Source organism: Rattus norvegicus, chromosome X (genome assembly GCF_021556685.1).
Source record: "Rattus norvegicus strain SHRSP/BbbUtx chromosome X, alternate assembly SHRSP_T2T, whole genome shotgun sequence".
Lineage (NCBI taxonomy): Eukaryota > Metazoa > Chordata > Mammalia > Rodentia > Muridae > Rattus > Rattus norvegicus.
This window is the reverse complement of record NC_141554.1, coordinates 131,139,283-131,161,528: the sequence shown is the minus strand read 5'-3', so window position 1 is coordinate 131,161,528 and position 22,246 is coordinate 131,139,283. Positions and strand designations below refer to the sequence as shown.

At 39.0% G+C, this 22,246-nt stretch overlaps 1 protein-coding gene and 1 pseudogene across 1 annotated transcript; one reads left to right on the top strand and one right to left on the bottom strand.

The window, feature by feature from the left end:
* Positions 1-5,906: 5,906 nt before the first annotated feature.
* Tex13c (TEX13 family member C) lies at positions 5,907-8,409 on the bottom strand. The gene is made up of 2 exons (NM_001195270.1): positions 6,390-8,409; positions 5,907-6,084 (listed from the first exon to the last, which is right to left on the bottom strand). The coding sequence occupies exon 1, from the start codon at positions 8,235-8,237 to the stop codon at positions 6,411-6,413; it is 1,827 nt and encodes a 608-aa protein (NP_001182199.1). The 5' UTR covers positions 8,238-8,409; the 3' UTR covers positions 5,907-6,084; positions 6,390-6,410.
* Positions 8,410-9,616: 1,207 nt separating this feature from the next.
* On the top strand, positions 9,617-9,898 carry Mrps36l1 (mitochondrial ribosomal protein S36 like 1; annotated as a pseudogene).
* Positions 9,899-22,246: the final 12,348 nt, after the last annotated feature.

Below are 22,246 nucleotides of genomic sequence, written 5' to 3'. Positions count from 1 at the left end.
TGGTACCCAAGAAGGACTTCCCCTTCTATGAGAAGAAAAGGAGGGTTTAATGGGGGAAGGAATTTGCAGGACAGGAGGAGAGGAAGAAGAAGTGTCCATGATTGGGATGTAATATAAATTTTAAAAATGAATTGTGGAAAATTTTAATTAATTAATATAAAAGGAGATTTTTTGCATAGTAATCTCTCATGGCCATAAAGCATTTAAAGAAATAATCGCCATCTTTAGTTATCAGGGAAATGCAAATCAAAATGACTATGAGATTCTTACACCAATCACAATGACTAAGATAAAAAAACTCAAGAGACAGCATATGCTGGCAAGGATATGGAGCAAGGGGAACATTCCTCTATTGCTGGTGGGAATGCAAGCTTGTACAGACACTTTGGAGATCAATGTGGCAGTTTTTTCACATAACTTGGAATAGTTCTACCTAAAGACCCAGCAATACCACTCTTGGCATATATCCACCATATGACAAGGACACTTGTCCATTATGTTCATAGCAGCTTTATATAATAGCCAGAAGTTGGAAACAACCTAGATGTTTCTCAGTGGAAGAATGGACTTTTAAAAATGTGATTCATTTACACAATGGAACATTACTAAGTTATTTAAAACAAAGACATCAAGAAATTAGCAGACAAATGGATAGAAGTACAAAATATCTTACATGAGGTAATCCAGACCGAGAAAGAAAAACATGGTATGTACTCACTTATAAGTGGATATTAGCCATAAAATACAGGATAACCATGCTACAGTCACCAGAACCAAAGAAACTAAGTAAAAGGGAAGCCTCAAGGAAGGATTTTTGAATCTCACGGAATAGGGGAAATAGACATTGGGGGTTGATAGAGGTAGAGGGATAGGTGGGAGAAGGGGTGGAGAGGAGAGCAGGAGGGATCTATTGAATCAAGAATGGAGTGAGCGATTAATGGGAGAGAGAGTTAAGGGCATCTCTGGAATGATCTAGAAAGTTAAGACAACGTAAACTCCCAGGAATCAATAAGGGTGACCCTAGCTAAGGTTTCTAGCAATGGGGAATATAGAATCTAAAGAGGCCATATCCAGAAAATAGGGAAAAAATACTTCCAATGGAGGGACTGTGACACCATCTCACCCACAAAACCTTCAACCCACAATTTGTCCTGCCTATGAAAGGTGCAGGCATTATAATAGAGCAGAAATTGAGGGAAAGGCTAGACAATTTGAAACCCATGCCATGAGATACAGCCCACCTCTGACACTTTTAATAATATTCTGCTATACTTGCAGACAGGTGCTTAACATAACTACCATCTGAGAGGCTTCACACAGCAACTGATGGAAACAAATGCAGAGACCCATAGCCAAACATTAGGTAGGCTTGGGGCATCTTTTTAAAGGGGAAGAGAAGGGTTGAAGGACCATGAGAGGTCAAGGATACCACAGGAAAACCTACAGAATCAACTAACCTGGGTTAATAGGGACTCACAAAGTCTAAACAACCAAGCAGAGAGCATGCATGAGACAGACCTAGGGCCCCTGCACAAATGTAAGAGTTGTACATCTTGGTATTCATGTGGAGCGTCTATCAGAAGTAGCAGGAGGTGTCTCTGACTCTTTTGCCTGTCTATTGTCTCTTTGCCCTAATTGGGCTGCCTTATCTAGGCACAATAAGAGAGGATTCATCTAGTACTATTGCAACTTGATATACCAAGGTTGGTTGATATCCATGTGAGGCCTCCTCTTTTCTGAGGAGAAAGGGAGGACAGGAGAATGGGGGAGGGGTAGGAAGAGGGAGGAACATGGTAGATAGTAAGGAGAAACTGATAATGGGATATAAACTTAATTAACTTTATTTTTATTTATTTTTTTATTTTATTAACTTGAGTATTTCTTATATACATTTCGAGTGTTAGTCCCTTTCCCGGTTTCCGGGCAAACATCCCCCTAATCCCTCCCCCTCCCCTTCTTTATGGGTGTTCCCCTCCACATCCTCCCCCCATTGCCGCCCTCCCCCCAACAATCTAGTTCACTGGGGGTTCAGTCTTAGCAGGACCCAGAGCTTCCCCTTCCACTGGTGATCTTACTAGGATATTCATTGCTACCTATGAGGTCAGAGTCCAGGGTCAGTCCATGTATAGTCTTTAGGTAGTGGCTTAGTCCCTGGAAGCTCTGGTTGCTTGGCATTGTTGTACATATGGGGTCTCGAGCCCCTTCAAGCTCTTCCAGTTCTTTCTCTGATTCCTTCAACGTGGGTCCTATTCTCAGTTCAGTGGTTTGCTGCTGGCATTCGCCTCTGTATTTGCTGTATTCTGGCTGTGTCTCTCAGGAGAGATCTACATCCGGCTCCTGTCGGCCTGCACTTCTTTGCTTCATCCATCTTGTCTAATTGGATGACTGTATATGTATGGGCCACATGTGGGGCAGGCTCTGAATGGGTGTTCCTTCTGTGTCTGTTTTAATCTTTGCCTCTCTATTCCCTGCCAAGGGTATTCTTGTTCCCCTTTTAAAGAAGGAGTGAAGCATTCACATTTTGATCATCCGTCTTGAGTTTCTTTTGTTCTAGGCATCTAGGGTAATTCAAGCATTTGGGCTAATAGCCACTTATCAATGAGTGCATACCATGTGTGTTTTTCTGTGATTGGGTTACCTACTCAGGATGATATTTTCCAGTTCCAACCATTTGCCATTTGCCTATGAATTTCATAAAGTCATTGTTTTTGATAGCTGAGTAATATTCCATTGTGTAGATGTACCACATTTTCTGTATCCATTCCTCTGTTGAAGGGCATCTGGGTTCTTTCCAGCTTCTGGCTATTAACTTTATTTTTATTAATAATTGTCTTAGCTAGAGTTATACTGCTATGAACAGACACCATGACCAATGCAACTCTTGTAAAGACAACATTGAATTGGGGCTGGATTACAGGTTCAGAGGTTCTCTCCAGTGTCACCATGGTGGGAACATAGCAACATCTAGGCAGACATAGTTCTGGAGTAGCTGAGAGTTCTACATCCTCATCTAAAGGCTGCTAGCAGAATACTGACTTCCAGACAGCTAGGACTAGGTTATTAAAGCCCATGCCCACAATGACATACCTACACCAACAAGGCTACACCAAAGGGTTTCATCTTCTATTAGCGCCACTCCCTGGGCTAAATATATACAGTCTGTCATAATAATTAATTACTTTTATTAATCTTTCCATTCATGTACATCTCAAATGATATCCTACTTCCTGCTTATGCCTCCAAAAGCCACCATCTCACAATCTCCCTCTCCTCCCTCCCCTTTGCCTCTATGAGGGTGCCCAACCTTTCCAACCCCCAAAAGAATAAGAGAAAGCAAGTGTTTAGACTGATCAAGCAAAAAAAAAAAAACGTATCCCGATGGAAAGATACTACCTACTAAAGAGAGAGCCTAAAGTGATAATGCATTGGTCCTTGATTTCCTCTTCCTTGAAAGTAACTTCGTGAGTAAATGTTTCCCTGAGATCAGAGCAAAGAAGCTGATGCAACCTCACCCTTGTGAGTCAGACTCCATTCTAACTTAGGAGCAGATCATGACAAAGCTGTCTGTTACTAGTTTCGTGGCTTGAAAGATGTAGGATAAAATGAGTCATGGAAACTTGTCTAATGGTTTCAGACATCTGTTGAGGCCAGGCAACAAGCGGTTGGTCAGGGATAGCACTGTATGAAGTACTATATGTTAGGGGTTTGAGAACCAAGGCTAATCTACTGCAAAAAAGCTTCACAAAAGAAGTAGAGTTGGCCAAAGAAAGAAGTTAAATATATCATAAGCTATGACATGAGTTACAGGGGCGGTGCTACTGAAGTTCTTTGCAACACAGATGATTCTACCAGCACTCTGAGGTGCCCTATACATACAAGTACAGGATTTTGTGTTTCTCATGATGTGAGTTGGTCTTAATATGGTCCAATATTTCTTTGTTCTGGACCTATTCTCTTCCTTTGGAATAATAAAATTATTTTTGTAACTATATATTGGATCTTGCAACTTGTTTTGGTAGTTATGGTGGTTCACAGTTGGGAGATTGTCCAAGACTCAGAAGCTTCTCTATACTTTTAATAGTGTTGGAACTGTTAAAGACTATGGGGACTTTTCATGCTGAAGTGAATATATTTTGTATTATGATGTGACAATGAGACTCTGGAGACAAAGTGTATAATGTTATGTCTTAAAGGTGATTATTTTTGTGTGTCAAGTTGACAGGGGGTAGATTTGTGGTGATTAATCTCCAGTAGATAACATGCTAATACCTACAAATCATGTAGGAATTGGGGCTCTGGGTATGAGTGTATAATATGTTATGATTATATTATTTACAGTGCTAAGAAGAGCCAAATGTGGGTAGTACCATTTCATAAACTGTGGTTTCAGACTGAACAACATGAACAAAAGTGAGAAAAACAGCCCAATGTGAGCAGTGACACATGAAAGACATGAGGTCTTTGTGCTCAGGGACAGTACTAGGGAAACCAGGAATGTTACAGATACATTCTTTTCGATTCAATAGAAGGGATTTGTACTTGTTTCTACCCTGAAAGCTGAGAATGGATGTAATTACGAATTTGGTGTTCTTTGCTCTATGTATGGTCCGGCTCCACCAGAACCTCCCAGGACAACAATGCTTCTCACAGACTCTTCCCAGACCTTGAGCAATAAGAAATATCAGGGAAAATAGTTGTCGATTGTTCTCTTGTACCATTCACAACTCCTCTGATTCTTAGCACCAAGAAAGAAGAGGGACTGTCCAATAGTGAATAACATCAAAACTAGGCAATCATGCATACTATTTAATAGTAGATAGCATCAGGGAGAAAATTGCAAAAGTAGATCTTGTTAATCTTTGTGTAATCTTTCAGGGAAATCACGCATACCATTAGTTTAGATTCAGAGAGCTATAAACTCCCACAGTCAACTTCATCATGATTTTAAATTGCCCTGTAATCTCTGTCTTGTGGGAGCTAAGAACCTGCAGATTGGGCCCAGTAAGAATAGTTTCTCCATGCACTAGTTCTATTTTTCATTTAATTAGTTCAGACCAGAGAAGCACCATCCATGTATAGCACTATGATGGTTCTGCTGTTGCTTTCCATTCACTATTAATAGGAAAGGACCTTAGAATATGGGCAGTTTGGTAATGAGGCCAGATTAAATACCTAAGTACTTTGTTCAGGATAACTCAGGCAGGAGGGTGAGTGAGTAGCCAGGAAAATATCTGTAACACAAGACAGGGGAAATAGTAGAAGGTTCAGAAAAGCCTTGCCTCCATTTTCATGAGTCTACTTTTCTGATCTTGTCCCTGATCATTTGCCCTGTTTTGGGACCAAGAAGAGGAACAGTTTGAGTGTATCGGTCTTTCATTAAACTCTTTAATTTTGACTCTAAATATGACTACAAATATGGATCTGCACTGTATTTCTATCCAGAAAATAGATGGCACCTTATTTTTCCAAATTATATTCTCACATGCAATCTAGCTAGCTCATCCAAAATCATCATGTGAGCACAAGAAAATACAATAAGTTCCATCTCCTAGCAAACATTAAACAATAGCAAGTGTTTCATGATTTGCATCTCTGCATGCCTTTCCAAGTTAATTCATTGTCCCAGAAAAAATTATTTCACTATCCAGCCCCTAGCCCCAATAATTACCAAAGACTATCCTCTTTCCCAATTGATCATGCTTCTTGTCTCAAGTCAATGTGAATCACACTGATGAGGTTCCATTAAAATCAAGGTTTTGTTTTTTAGCTCTTAGGGATTATTTTAATGGTGTATGTGAAGCTTCTTCAGCAACACTTATGGCAGGGCTTAGACACATAAATATGACATCCCCATTAAACAGAATACAAAGAAGAAGCAAACATAAACACTAATCTTTTCAGAAATGTGGTGTTACAAATGCAACATTGATTTTATTGTAAAATCATATGGCTGCTACTGGTCAAATGTATGCTTTTAAGAAAATGAAATTAAGAAGAAAAGAGTGAAGAATGTTTTTTAGAGGATTCATGAGAAGTTTCTCGGAGATGTCATAGAATCCGGAGCAGCCATACCAACTCCACCATCTGCAAAATAATGATAAAATTATTAGTCACAATTTAAGAACTTGATGTGACATTCCAAAATATTTCTTAATTGCTTCAAATAAGTTAATAAAATAAGAATATAAGTATGGGTACATTTGCATGTATATGTGCCTTCCCATAATGATTGAGTAAAAGTAGTTAAATTGGAAAGTAGGATAAGGAATTTTCATCTTTCTCTATACTTTTATGCATTTAATTTTGCTTTAAAGTTACAATTGGATCAGAAGACGGATGGGTGGATCTTAAAAAGTTGGTTTTCCCTTTGGAGTGTGTCTATTACCTACCTTCCTGAAATAATGAGTTTGTTATGGATCACCATCTTTTCTTTCCAGTTGAGCACTTGCTTTTGCACATTTATAGCAACCCTTGCATGAGCGATTCACAGCTTTACATGATGAACAGACAGAATTCACTGAAGTACGGTGTGAGAGGGGTTTTTCATGTTGCTTGGATTCAGAGGATTTTGTCCCTTGAGGTTGCTTGGATTCTAAAGCTTTTATCTCCTGAGGTGGCTTGACCTTTTGCTTTGGAGCCAGTTGGGTTTTAGGGCCTTTATTCGTAAAATAACTTTTACATTTTCCCGGGTGGTTTGCTTGGACCTTGTTTGGCTCTTCCTTCTGGCTCTGGCTCTTGATAGTCCCCTGTGGCACTGTCTGAGTTTTCTTCTCATTAGGACTCCCACCAGTAGCCAGGCCTGTCATCTGCTGAAAAGTGTCTTCTTTCTGGACATTTCTGATTCCTTCTCCCAGGTTAGCCACCCTCTGGTGTATCTTTGTATCGTCTTTCTTGTTGCAGCTAACTTTGTTTCCCAGGTCAGGCTTCCTCAAGAGAATCCCTGGATATTTTTTCAGGGAAGGTGTGGTTTTGTTCCCTGAGGTATCTGTCTCCTTGGAAATTGTCACAGAAACACTTTTGTTGTTGTGGCAGATGCTCTCTTTCGAGTCAGCCACCTTCTGGGAAGTTCCTAGACATTTCTTCTGGGTGGAGCTGCTTTTTTTCCCCTGTGCAGCTATCCCCTGGGGCATTACTGATTCTTCCTTTGTGCTGGGATTACTGTTGACCTCCACTGCAGGTGTTTTCTGGTGTATCACTAGATTTTTCTTCTCAGTGGCTGCCATCATCCGGGGTTTGGCATCATTTTCCTTGTGGCTGTTCTTGCTGCTGTCCCTATGGAGAGATGTTCCTTGAGATTTCTCTGGGCCTTCTTCTTCACTGTGGCTTACATTGTCTGTCAGGTGACTTAGATCTTGGAGGATCTCAGAACATTCATTCTCCCTATGGCAGATTTGATCCCAAGTGGGAGCTATTGTTTCCTGGGAACCCAATGTAACCCACAAGCCAGCTGGGTAGATTCCTGAAGGAGGTATGTGAGGTAAAGCTGTGGCCATGGCTGCTGCTGTTGCTCCTGTGTCCATTAACACTGAACATGGTACAGGTGTTGAATATGGGACTCCTAAGGAGAATGGTGCATTGAGTGGTAGTGGATGCAGCACAGGCATTCGAAGAAAGGGATGCACTGCTTGGACCCAAGAACTTGGAAGTCCAGGTACGCAAGACAAGATTGTCATCTGAGCCTGCAAATGGGACCTATTCTGGGATTCCAGTTCCTCTTCCTCAAGCGACCACATTGATGTTCTACGGTGCTCCATTGTAGGTTCAGGTACAACAGCCAACGCAGATCTCTCTGCTTGGAGCAGCCTCCCACGAAGTATTTCCCGCTCATCCATTGCCTCCTGGAGCGCAACCTGTGTAGACAGAAGTTGAGCGGCTGCCTGGTCCCTCTCTTCTCGCAACCTCTGTAGTTCAGAGACCAGAGTCCAGGAAGCTGACTCATGCTCTCCCACCTGGTCCTGCAGCCTCCAAACTCTACGTGCCTGCTGCTCACGCTGCCTGGCAGCCACTCTCACGCTCAAAGCCAAAGCGCTCCAGGTACAAGCCCTCTTGAAGCAGCGTGGCACTTTGGGGTCGACAAGGATGGTTTGAAGCTGATCTTCTATCTCATTCCAAGACTGAGAGTGAAAGGTCATATAGAATTCAGGACCCCCTCCATTCACAAGGACTTCATTATTAATGAATCTGATTACTTCAGTATGGCGGAAGCCACTACTCTGGTCCCCAAATTCGACTGCCATGGCTGTTGCACCTTAGCCAAATAACATTCTCATGAACCTCCACTATGGTCACTGAAAAAGGTACCATACATGTGACCAAATTGTTACCCCCTTGCCTCCAGACTCAGTCCTACTTTAGCCTTTGTCCAATACTCATTTCCTATGTGACTCCTCCTCTCCGTCCTTCCTTCCGACAAAAGCCAAGCTGATCTTCTGACCAAGCCCACCGTACTCAACTGTAACTGAAACTTAGTTAAGGAATACGTCACAAAGGGAGAAAATGTTGAGTCATGCTGCAAGGCATTCTGGGAACAGCCATATTTATCCTTATACTGCCAACAAGAAGTACAGGCAGGGTAGATATTGTGGGAATTTCAGTGAGCACAGAAACAGATACGTATGCAGAAGAAGGTCTCTCTGGAGACTATAAGCTAGTGCATAACTCCCAGGAACTAAACCACCAACCAACGAATACACATGGAGGGACTAATGGCTCCAGTCGCAAATGTAGCACAGGATGGCCTTGTCCAATGGAAAGAGAGCCCTTGGTCCTGTGAAGGCTCAGTGCTACAGTGTAAAGGAATTAGGGCAGAGAGGCAGGAGAGAGTGGGTGGGTGTGTAAGGGAGCACCCTCATAGAAGGGGGGGATGGGATAGGGGGTTCCAGAGGGAAACCTGGAAAAGGATAACAGTTGAAATGTAAATAAAGAAAATGTCCAATAAAAAAATGAAGTCTTTAACAACATACCTGTTGCTGAAAATCAAGGTAGAATTTCTAGGATGGGAAAACGGTACAAGCAAGAGATAATGGGTTAGAGTTATAGCAAGGTAAAGCAAAATGGGGTTTCGTGTCTTCTAATTCACCAGGTGCAGGGGTATATTGTCAGAGACCTAAAACAGAAAGCTGAGTTTGCAAAGCTGGCATCAAGAAGACTAGAAAATGGAGTTCTCAGTAGGAGTAGTATATATATATATATATATATATATATATATATATATATATATATAGAGAGAGAGAGAGAGAGAGAGAGAGAGAGGGAGGGAGGGAGGGAGGGAGGGAGGGAGGGAGGGAGGGAGGGAGAGAGAGATGCGCAGTTTGGGGACATTACAAATTTCAAATGAAAGTTTGAAAGTTAAAGGGAACAGTGATGAACAATACCATTTCATTGGCTGAGTAGGTGAGGAGGAAGAAGAAGCCAGGAGGTCTTCTAGGAAGACTAAAAGATAGGATCCCACAACAAAGGTGCATATCCTCAACCCATGAAAAAGGAAAAGAAAATTTCAGAACTTCACTCTCCAAACTAAAATTCTGTGATGGAATATTTGCAGCTGAAGTGAAGAATATTGGATGTCAAGAGTTTCTGAGACTCCCAAAAATTTTATGACTTATCAGGAGTCACAATGGGCAGCAGGACAGCTTCTGCCAGTAGGGTCATGAAGTCACATGTTCCTTTAATAAGGTTCCCTAACAAAAGAGTCAATCCTCAAAAGCTTTGGTATCTGCTGTGCTGTCTACCCTCTCACTATTCTGAAATTTCTAAAGGAAGTGTGTCACCAGAATTGGTGATGTATCACAGGCCACCAGACACTGCAGAAATAATAAAAGAATTACCTCAGAAATACAGAAGGAATCTTATCTCTCAAGATTAAATAGAATTTATCCAGCATGGAGGTCCAGAGTGATTATTATAGTTGTTGTTTGTCACAAGACAGAAGGATTATATTTATGATAAAGGACTTTCAAAACGTCAAATGAGCACTCATATAATAAACAACCTTAATAAACATTCTTTGAGCAAAATAAAGTATAGAACCTCCAGGTAGTCACTTGTATCTCCTACTTTATGTATTTTGGTCAGCTGCCCCACAAGCTGACCTGTACAAGTCTACGTTTTTAATGCTGAAAAGAAGTTTCTGAGTCTTTCTGTCAGCAACCATAAGCTTCAGGAAAAATGTTTTTTTTTCTTTTTTTTTCCCCATTTTTGTGTAAGAGGATAGAGACACTGGTCAACTCTTGCATAGTTCCTATCTCAGTAACTCTCACAAAAAAAGAACCTTCTATTTTCAAATGTAATACTAATTCCTACACATGTCATTTGAATACCAGCCTCTCATTTTTTGATCTCAAACCATACATTCTATCACAACTGACATTTTTCATCTATTTTCTTCCACTGCTATCTTTATCAATATTATTATGGCATGTTCAAGTTTCTCCCATACTGCATAATATTCTAGGGTTCATTTCTGTCTCTTAATTTCCACTACTGTAACTACAGAAAATATCAAAAGGGTACTATTTGTGGCTCTCCCTGCACAATAATCCAAGGTTCAAAATATCCACTTCTTCCAAACTGACTTTTCTGTAGCATAGATTAAGAAATAAAGTAAGAATAAATAAGCTACCAGGAAGAATGAAAATCAATAGCCTACTATTCCCTTATTAAAATCAATTCCCCCTCTATTTTTCTAAACCACAGACTGTATTAATTAAAATAAGGGTTATTGGAACACAAGTATTATGTTACATAGGATACAATCTGATAATGGGGCAACTACTACTAAGTAACTACTAGGTAACATATACACTTTAGAAAGGTGTGAAATTTCATCACATTGCTTAGAGCACAGTGTAAATTTAATCTTACATTTGAAATTTTCCACTTAATATTCTCAAGCCAAAGGATCCTAAAAGAAGTAAAAGTATGAAGATAAATAGAATATTGTAAAAGTGTCATTTTCATATCACCTCCCTACTAACTACTAAAGAAGTCCCTTTTTTGAGAATTTTGGATGTCAGATGGGATTTGAGTAAGGTGTCATAAGATTTACATGAGGATACAGAGAAGGAAAACAAATCTAAAGTTGTTAAATTGATGTGTCTATGTTATTTACCAGGCAAATGCATTGGCAAGATCTATAGTGGGTCATATTGTTCTGCCATATCCAGTTAAATCATATTACTCAATTCATTGGATAAATGTCTCTTGCATTTTTATACCACTGTGTTTTTAGAAGCTTGCATCTGGTCTCCACCTACCTGCCTTGTATATTCCTGCTATTTCCATGGATGCTCTTTGCTAGAGACACAATCTAGATACACATCTGATACTACCAGGAAGGCACCATGTGTGTACCAGCTTTTGTGATATTTCCAGGATCTACAATGCCTTCTGGGTGCTGAAAACATCATCTGCTTCTGATCAGAAACAAAACATATTCTGTACATGAAAGCAGGAACAATACTGTGCTTTACAAGTAAAATTACTTTGAAGCACAGACTGTTCAGAAATATGAAGCCCAGTATTAAAGGAAATATGAATGAATGTTAATAACAGCATCTAATATTTTATTTTGTGCCTTTACCATAAAAATGAAAATAAAAGTGAAATAGAAATATTTAATATGATCGTCAAATATTACTCATTTTATATATTTATCTGTAAAAATAAACAGATATCTCTTCCCAAAATAATGACATTCTGTTGCTTGCACCAGTTTTGATTATTATAAAAACCATCAGTGTTTTGCCAGACATAGTAAATTGTAACTATAAGGAGAGATGGTATCATCTCATCTTATGTACTATCTATGCAAATTGTTGAAATTATGAATAGCAACACATGTAGATTGTCAAATAATGTGTCAAGTTACTTAATGTACTTTTGGTGATACTACACGAAAGTAACATCAATTATGATATTCTACTTGACGAATTCATTGTGTACATGTAGTAAATGTTACTCACAATGATAGGTATACCCATTAGACTATTATTGCCTTAAAGCCACTTATTTTGATGACCATTGTTCATAGTGCCTGTGTATTGTTTCCCAAAGAGTAATTTCCCAATCTAGTACTTGTTATTCTGTTCTCTTTTAATTGTCAGTGGGTTAGAAATGTTACATTCTCCTTCATTAGGTATGTTTTAGTTGATAAAAAATAAAGAAGTAGCCATGTTCCCTATCTGTGATCTTAAATTTTGCTCTTCAGTATGGCAAAAACAATGGGTTATATTAACCCATTTAACTAATTCAACATTTATATTTTGATTTCAATATTAATCCATTACTGAATACAGAGCATTTACAAATGGCTGTATGAATGAATGCTGGATAAATAGAATACATATTTATATTATGTTTACCCATTTTATAACTTAATACCCATAATAAATATTCAATTGGGGCTGGAGGGATTGTTCAGCATTTAAGAGCACTGACTGCTCTTTCAGAGAGATGTCCGGAGTTCAATTCCCAGCAACCATATGGTACCTCCAAACCATGTATAATGGGATCTCATGCCCTCTTTAGATGTGTCTGAAGACAGCAACAGTGTACTCACATATAAAAGAAACAAATCTTAAAAAATTCTTCAATTAATAAATGTATATTTACAATTTACCAAATTTTCTAAAACATTTAACTCTTTTTAACTAGGGATAAAGTATGAAACTTAGAAATCCCAATATTTTTTTCATTCTTTATTCATGCCTTATAACTCCTTGCCTTCCTACTCAATCTTTAATGTTCTTGATACTTTATCCATTAGTCTAGCCTACTTAATCTTGCTACAGTTACGCAATGTTGCCCAGTTGTAAGTTTCAAGGAGTGTTGTCAACCCTTTTACTACTGGATCACTGAAATGTATTTGTTATTGATTATTACAGTCCTTTTCCTGAAACATGCTACTCTTCGCTTTCTGAGTATCACAGATTTTGACATCAAACTTATCTAGTTAATATGTATGCCTTCAATCAGAGAAAGGACTGAAAGAGCTTGAAGGGGCTTGAGACCCCATATGAACAACAATGCCAAGCAACCAGAGCTTCCAGGGACTAAGCCACTACTCAAAGACCATACATGGACTGACCCTGGGCTTCAACTGCATAGGTAGCAATGAATAGCCTAGTAAGGGCACCAGTGGAAGGGGAAGCCCTTGGTCCTACCAAGACTGAACCCCCAGTGAATGTGATTGTTGGGGGGAGGGCAGTAATTGGGGGAGTATGGGGAGGGAAACACCCATAGAGGAGGGGAGGGGGAGGGGTTAGGGGGATGTTGGCCCAGAAACCGGGAAAGGGAATAACAATCGAAATGCAAATAAGAAATACCTAAGTTAATAAAGATGGAGAAAAAAATTTAAAAAATATGTATGCCTTCAACTATTGCTTGTTTATTTTAAAATGAGATACTTTTCTTTCATTTCCTTAATATATATTGATGCGATGCTCTCTGGATTCTATATTGTTTCACTTTTTAATTTACACCTTTTCTCAGGACATCAGATTTATGCTAAAGCGTCCAAATACTATTGTAATAATGCTCACTCTACAGAATGTCTATAAACATAGTCTCTTATTCTAGTTCAAAATTTGTACTATATATTGAACTTCCTAAATGTCTTATGAATGCCTTAATGAATAAAACTGGATTTGTCCCATCCTCTCTTCCTGGAGTTATCTCTTTTCATCATCTGCTCAGCTAACCAAACTAGAAATTGTAAAGACAATGTGACTTCATCTCCTTCACTTCAACTCTCTTTTCACGGGCACTGTGTCATTCTTATGACATAGTCACAAGTTCTTGGACTTTTACCAATTTTACATTTAGTTGACCATTTTCCAAATCAACTGTCATAATTTCCTAGTACAATGATTTCATGGTTATTCTACAATCTTCATATATTTCCCTTTAAATTTATTTTCCAGACAATGTCTAGATAATATATTGTCAAAATTTTATATAAGTACTATCTTTAAATTTCCATTGTTCCTTATGCAATAATGCCTAAACACATTAATATCATATGAAAAATTTTAGGATTTCCTAGTAACATTGACAATCTCATTTTTATCCATTCCTCTACCTCTATTCAAGGAATGTTGAGCTAGTCTTAGTCCCTCTCACATGATTAATTTTCTCCCATTACCTTAGATACATTTATATTGTTTCTTCTGCCTGGATCTAAGTACTGTTCACTGAGTTATTTTTAAATATTACTTTTATACACAAAACTATAAACTTGAAGCTAAGATCTAAATATGAAATAGAATATAAGGTGTTTCTCTTTCTGGACATGAGTTATTTCACTCAATATAATTTTTTTGTAATTCTATCCATTTTCTTGAAAATGTGATTTAATTTTCCTTAATAACAGGAATATTCTTTTATATATATGTGGTAGAGTTTTCTTATCTAAACATTTTTTGATGTTTAACCTAATTCCATTTTCTAGTTATTATGAATAAATTAGTGTTAAACATAGATGTAGAAGTGTTTCTGTTATAGGATATTAAATGTGTTTATGCCAAGGAGTGGTATAGGTGGGTCACATGGCAATTCAAATTCTAGTACTTAAAGAAACTTCCGGAATGATTTTTAAATGTTTTATCTAGTTTACATTTTAGCAAACAATGTATACATGAGTTTCCTGCCCACCTCAATGCAAGCATTTGTGCTATTTTTATTGTTGTTTGTGGCAATTCTGACTGGAGAGAGGTAGAATTTGAAAGTAGTTTAACTTGCATTTCCCTAATTCTAAGGTAACTGAGTTCTTTTAAAAGTATTTCCTAGCATGTGCATTTCATCTTTTGAGAATTTTTCTATTTGGGTCCTGTATGTATGTATTATGTATGTATTATGTATGTATTATGTATGTATGTATGTATGTATGTATGTATGTATGTATGTATTTTTACACTCCAGATTTTATTCCACTAATGGTCTGACTGTTGCACAACCACCCCTCCTCCCTTTACCCTTGTCTCCACGAGGATGTCACCACCCCACCAGACTTCGAAACTCCCTAAGGCCTCCAATCTATTGAGCGTTAGTGCATCTTCTCTGACTGAAGCCAGAACTGGGAGTCCTCTGTATATATGTTGGGGGCTGAATATCAGCTGGTGTATGCTGACTGATGGGTGATCCAGTGTCTGAGAAATCTCAGGGGTACAGGTTTAATTGAGACTGCTGGTCCTCCTACAGGGTCACCCTCCTCTTCAGCTTCCTCCATCTTTTCCCTAATTCAATCACAGAGGTCAGTAGCTTCTGTTCATTGGTTGGGTGCAAATATCTGCATCTGATTCTTTCAGCTGCTTGTTGGGTCTTTTGGAGGGCAGTCATGTTAGACTCCTTTTGCGAGTACTCCACAGCCTCAGTAATGAGTAATGGTGTCAGGCCTTGGGTTCCCTCCTTGAACTGGATTCCCCCTTTGAGCCTGTCACTGGACCTTCTTTTCCTCGGGCTCTTCTTATGTCAATCCCTGTAGTTCTTTCAGACAAGAAAATTTATGCGTCAGAGTTTTGACTGTGGGATAACAATATCATCCTTTACTTGATGCCCTGTCTTTCTGCAGGAGGTGGCTCTACAAGTTCCCTCTACCCAATGTAGGGCATTTCATCTGGAGTCATTCCCCCTTTGAGTCCTCAGAAGCTCTCACCTCCCAGGTCTCTGTACTTTCTTGAGGGTTCTCCTAACCTCTCATAACTTATTTATTTTAATTGAGTTCTTTATTTCTTGCATTTACTAAAAATTATTTTATTCTTATATAATATATCATGATTATAGTTTCCTCTCGCTATAATACACAGTTCTTTTCCCCTTCCCCTTCCAACTCAATTTATTCCCTTTTCTGTATCTTATTAGAAAAGAACAGGCTTCTAAGAGATAACAATCAAATACAACAAAAAATATACAGTAAGTTAAAAAACCCACCATACTAAAGTTGGACAATCAAAACAAACTATAGTATAAGAACCCCAAGAGTAGGTACAAGAATAAGAGACTCGCTCAAGACACATTCAAATTCCCATGAAAATACTAGCCTGAAAGACGTAATATATGCACAGGAGCCTTTGTGCAGACTCTTGACAGCCATGGGCTTGCTGCTTCACTCACTGTTGGTTCATATGAACTTTGCTTACTTTATTTAGAGGCCCTTTTTCTCCTGGTATCCTTGAGCTCCTCTGGTTCTTAAAACTCTTTCTACCTCCTCTTCAAGTGGGGTTCCCTGAACTCTGAGGGGAGGGATTTGATAGGGACATCCCATGTAGAGCTAGGTATTCTAAGGTCTTTCAATCTCCACACTGATTTCTGAGTGCCCTATCATTAGTATACCATTAGAAGTCATTATATTGTTACATTTTTAGACCAGTTTTGGTTAAAACCCTAGGTCTCTTGGCTATCTTGTCTCTGGTTCTTTGTCATACAGGGAGTATTGGCTATGGGGTCCATCTTATAGAGTGGACCTTATGTCAAGTCAGATATTTAATTGCTTCTACAAGTTTTATGCCCTCATTGGTCTAGCATATTTTGCAGGTAGGGCAGATTATAGATCAAATTTTTGTAGCTGTGTGGTGTGTAAATTTCCCTTTTGGTAGTCTCCAGAGTACCCTCCCATACCAAAGACACTAGATCATATGAGTGATGGTTGTATGTAGACACTAGCTCACCCTCTCCATGTTCAATGAATTATGTATGTGTTGTGTCCAAAAGGGTTATGTACAGTCCAAGTAGTAACAACTGATGCTAGTGAGGGTGTGAACTAAAGGGAACCCTCCTTCATTGTTGGTTGAAGTACAAACTTGTGTAGTCACTATGGAAATTAGCATGATAATTCCTCAGAAAGTTGGGAATTAATCTACTTCATGATCCAGCTACACCACTCCTGGGCATATACCCAAAGGATGCTCCATCCGAACATACATACACTTACTCAATCATGCACATTGCTGCCCTATCCATCATAGTCAGAAACTGGAAACAAGCTAGACATCATCAACAGAAGAATGCATTAAGAACATGTGGTGCATTTAGAGAATGGAATATTACTCAGCTAATAAAACGATGTAATGAAATTATAGGCAAATTGATAGAAATAAAAAATATCATCCTGAGGGAGGTAACCCAGAAAGATAAGTTTGGTATGTATCTGCTTATACATAGATACTTCCCATAAAGTAAATATAACAAAGCTACAATTGATAGATCCAGAGAGAATGGGTATGGAAAAAAGGACTAGGATGGACACATGGATCTCCTTGCAAGGAAGAAATAGAATAGATTTTATGGATAAAATGAAGGCAAAAAGGGACTGGAATTAGAGGAACAGGTGGGGAGGGGGAGTGGAGATGGGATTGATGGAGGAAATACAGGAAGAGACAGCCAGAATTGTGGAGCATTTCAAAAATGGTATGGAAACTTAATGCAGTAGAAATTTCCTAAAATATTTGAAGGCAGGCATAAAGAAGTCTCCAAACAATGAGAACAGAGTACCAATTGGCTACCTCTTGTCATTAAAATGAAGCTTCTAGTACTAAGACTGGGTTAGACTCTGCTGAGTTGTTGGCCAAGGTGTCCCATGGAAATTAAAATCCCCAAATGTCACAGGCTGTTGCCAAGACAGTAGGTTGGTCTCTGCAAACTAACAGCAAAACTCCATTGCTGAAGTGTTATTTTTATAAGATTTGTGTTTTGAACTCTTTGTTTATTCCAGACACCAATCTTCTGCCAAATGAATAGATGATGAAGATGTTTCTCCATTCTGTAACTATTCTACAGAATTAAACAAAATAATTGGAGGTGAAATAGAGCACAGGTGAAATAAAAGAGATGAAGAATAATGAAGGCTAAAGAATTAACCAGCAAACAGATGGTGAAAGGAGGAGGTATTAGTTAATTTACATAAAATTATGTATGAAAAATCTTAACGGAAAACCCACAAGTTTTTAAGCAAACCTCAAATTTTATAAAAATGTTGAAAAACAAGAGTCCAGATGGAATTACATTACATAGGTGGACAACATTGCTCACAGGAAACAGAGATTATTAAATGAAAAATCACAGTGCAAGGAACTGGGTACCTCTGTCAGGGAGGTTAAAAACGCCTTCAAAATAGCACAAATTATTGCCTTTGTCCTTGATAATGCACACAGACTACATGAAAAGTTCGTGTTGCTAGAGTATCAAATGCACTGACTTCGAGACATGGAAAAAAAATCTGAGACCGACTTGGGTATGTCATTCCTGCTACCTAAGTTACATAGTTTTGGAAGGTGCTCTATAAGATACTGAGGTACAAAAGACTTAAGTGGGCTTATCCTGTCCTGGATCTTGCATGATGCAATATGGATCTGACAGGAAAGATGTGACTACTGCTGCAGCAGTACACTCTTATGCAGTAAATTACCATTTTCTGATGGACTTTGAGGGAACTTCAGGCTTGGTACTATATATAACATTAGCCAAAAGCTCACAGTGAGGGATATCATAAGCCGTGGGGTAAATGTGATGTTGCTTTAAAATTGACTTGTAAATATTTATATTTATGCTCATAGACCTAAGCTACTCTAAACCTTGGTGGAAGCTTTTTTTTTTTTTTTACGGACTATGATTTTCTTTTTTTTTTTATAAACGAGTATTTCTTTTTTTTCTTTTTCTTTTATTAACTTGAGTATTTCTTATATACATTTCGAGTGTTATTCCCTTTCCCGGTATCCGGGCAAACATCCCCCTCCCCCCTCCCCTTCCTTATGGGTGTTCCCCGCCCAACCCTCCCCCCATTGCCGCCCTCCCCCCACCAGTCTAGTTCACTGGGGGTTCAGTCTTAGCAGGACCCAGGGCTTCTCCTTCCACTGGTGCTCTTACTAGGATATTCATTGCCACATATGAGGTCAGAGTCCAGGGTCACTCCATGTATAGTCTTTAGGTAGTGGCTTAGTCCCTGGAAGCTCTGGTTGCTTAGCATTGTTGTACATATGGGGTCTCGAGCCCCTTCAAGATCTTCCAGTTCTTTCTCTGAATCCTTCAATGGGGGTCCTATTCTAAGTTCAGTGGTTTGCTGCTGGCATTCGCCTCTGTATTTGCTGTATTCTGGCTGTGTCTCTCAGGAGCGATCTACATCCGGCTCCTGTCGGTCTGCACTTCTTTGCTTCATCCATCTTGTCTAATTGGGTTGCTGTATATGTATGGGCCACATGTGGGGCAGGCTCTGAATGGGTGTTCCTTCTGTGTCTGTTTTAATCTTTGCCTCTCTATTCCCTGCCAAGGGTATTCTTGTTCCCCTTTTAAAGAAGGAGTGAAGCATTCACATTTTGATCATCCGTCTTGAGTTTCTTTTGTTCTAGGCATCTAGGGTAATTCAAGCACTTGGGCTAATAGCCACTTATCAATGAGTGCATACCATGTATGTCTTTCTGTGATTGGGTTAGCTCACTCAGGATGATGTTTTCCAGTTCCAACCATTTGCCTACGAATTTCATAAAGTCGTTGTTTTTGATAGCTGAGTAATATTCCATTGTGTAGATGTACCACATTTTCTGTATCCATTCCTCTGTTGAAGGGCATCTGGGTTCTTTCCAGCTTCTGGCTATTATAAATAAGGCTGCAATGAACATAGTGGAGCACGTGTCTTTTTTATGTTGGGGCATCTTTTGGGTATATGCCCAAGAGAGGTATAGCTGGATCCTCAGGCAGTTCAATGTCCAATTTTCTGAGGATCCTCCAGACTGATTTCCAGAATGGTTGTACCAGTTTGCAATCCCACCAACAATGGAGGAGTGTTCCTCTTTCTCCACATCCTCGCCAGCATCTGTTCTCCCCTGAGTTTTTGAACATAGCCATTCTCACTGGTGTGAGGTGAAATCTCAGGGTTGTTTTGATTTGCATTTCCCTTATGACTAAAGATGTTGAACATTTCTTTAGGTGTTTCTCAGCCATTTGGCATTCCTCAGCTGTGAATTCTTTGTTTAGCTCTGAACCCCATTTTTTAATAGGGTTATTTGTTTCCCTGCGGTCTAACTTCTTGAGTTCTTTGTATATTTTGGATATAAGGCCTCTATCTGTTGTAGGATTGGTAAAGATCTTTTCCCAATCTGTTGGTTGCCGTTTTGTCCTAACCACAGTGTCCTTTGCCTTACAGAAGCTTTGCAGTTTTATGAGATCCCATTTGTCGATTCTTGATCTTAGAGCATAAGCCATTGGTGTTTTGTTCAGGAAATTTTTTCCAGTGCCCATGTGTTCCAGATGCTTCCCTAGTTTTTCTTCTATTAGTTTGAGTGTGTCTGGTTTGATGTGGAGGTCCTTGATCCACTTGGACTTAAGCTTTGTACAGGGTGATAAGCATGGATCGATCTGCATTCTTCTACATGTTGACCTCCAGTTGAACCAGCACCATTTGCTGAAAATGCTATCTTTTTTCCATTGGATGGTTTTGGCTCCTTTGTCAAAAATCAAGTGACCATAGCTGTGTGGGTTCATTTCTGGGTCTTCAATTCTATTCCATTGGCCTATCTGTCTGTCTCTGTACCAATACCATGCAGTTTTTATCACTATTGCTCTGTAATACTGCTTGAGTTCAGGGATAGTGATTCCCCCTGAAGTCATTTTATTGTTGAGGATAGCTTTAGCTATCCTGGGTTTTTTGTTATTCCAGATGAATTTGCAAATTGTTCTGTCTAACTCTTTGAAGAATTGGATTGGTATTTTGATGGGGATTGCATTGAATCTGTAGATTGCTTTTGGTAAAATGGCCATTTTTACTATATTAATCCTGCCAATCCGTGAGCATGGGAGATCTTTCCATCTTCTGAGGTCTTCTTCAATTTCCTTCTTCAGAGGCTTGAAGTTCTTATTGTACAGATCTTTTACTTGCTTTGTTAAAGTCACACCAAGGTACTTTATATTATTTGGGTCTATTATGAAGGGTGTCGTTTCCCTAATTTCTTTCTCGGCTTGTTTCTCTTTTGTATAGAGGAAGGCAACTGATTTATTTGAGTTAATTTTATACCCAGCCACTTTGCTGAAGTTGTCTATCAGCTTTAGTAGTTCTCTGGTGGAAACTTTGGGATCACTTAAATATACTATCATATCATCTGCAAATAGTGATATTTTGACTTCTTCTTTTCCGATCTGTATCCCCTTGATCTCCTTTTGTTGTCTGATTGCTCTGGCTAGAACTTCAAGAACTATATTGAATAAGTAGGGAGAGAGTGGCCAGCATTGTCTAGTCCCCGATTTTAGTGGGATTGCTTCAAGTTTCTCCCCATTTAGTTTAATGTTAGCAACTGGTTTGCTGTATATGGCTTTTACTATGTTCAGGTATGGGCCTTGAATTCCTATTCTTTCCAGGACTTTTATCATGAAGGGGTGTTGAATTTTGTCAAATGCTTTCTCAGCGTCTAATGAAATGATCATGTGGTTTTGTTCTTTCAGTTTGTTTATATAATGGATCACATTGATGGCTTTCCGTATATTAAACCATCCCTGCATGCCTGGGATGAAGCCTACTTGGTCATGGTGGATGATTGTTTTGATGTGCCCTTGGATTCGGTTTGCCAGAATTTTGTTGAGTATTTTTGCGTCGATATTCATAAGGGAAATTGGTCTGAAGTTCTCTTTCTTTGTTGTGTCTTTGTGTGGTTTAGGTATAAGAGTAATTGTGGCTTCGTAGAAGGAGTTCGGTAGTGCTCCATCTGTTTCAATTTTGTGGAATAGTTTGGATAATATTGGTATGAGGTCTTCTATGAAGGTCTGATAGAATTCTGCACTAAACCCGTCTGGACCTGGGCTCTTTTTGGTTGGGAGACCTTTAATGACTGCTTGTATTTCCTTAGGAGTTATGGGGTTGATTAACTGGTTTACCTGTTCCTGATTTAACTTCGGTACCTGGTATCTGTCTAGGAAATTGTCCATTTCCTGAAGATTTTCAAGTTTTGTTGAATATAGGTTTTTATAGTAAGATCTGATGATTGTTTGAATTTCCTCTGAATCTGTTGTTATGTCTCCCTTTTCATTTCCGATTTTGTTAATTTGGACGCACTCTCTGTGTCCTCTCGTTAGTCTGGCTAAGGGTTTATCTATCTTGTTGATTTTCTCAAAGAACCAACTTTTGGTTCTGTTGATTCTTTCTATGGTCCTTTTTGTTTCTACTTGGTTGATTTCTGCTCTGAGTTTGATTATTTCCTGCCTTCTACTCCTCCTGGGTGTATTTGCTTCTTTGTGTTCTAGAGCTTTTAGGTGTGCTGTCAAGCTGCTG

What these genes read in the sequence shown, in the direction of transcription:
- Tex13c (NM_001195270.1), bottom strand. Translation starts at nt 8,237, where the DNA reads ATGGCAGTCGAATTTGGGGACCAGAGTAGTGGCTTCCGCCATACTGAA.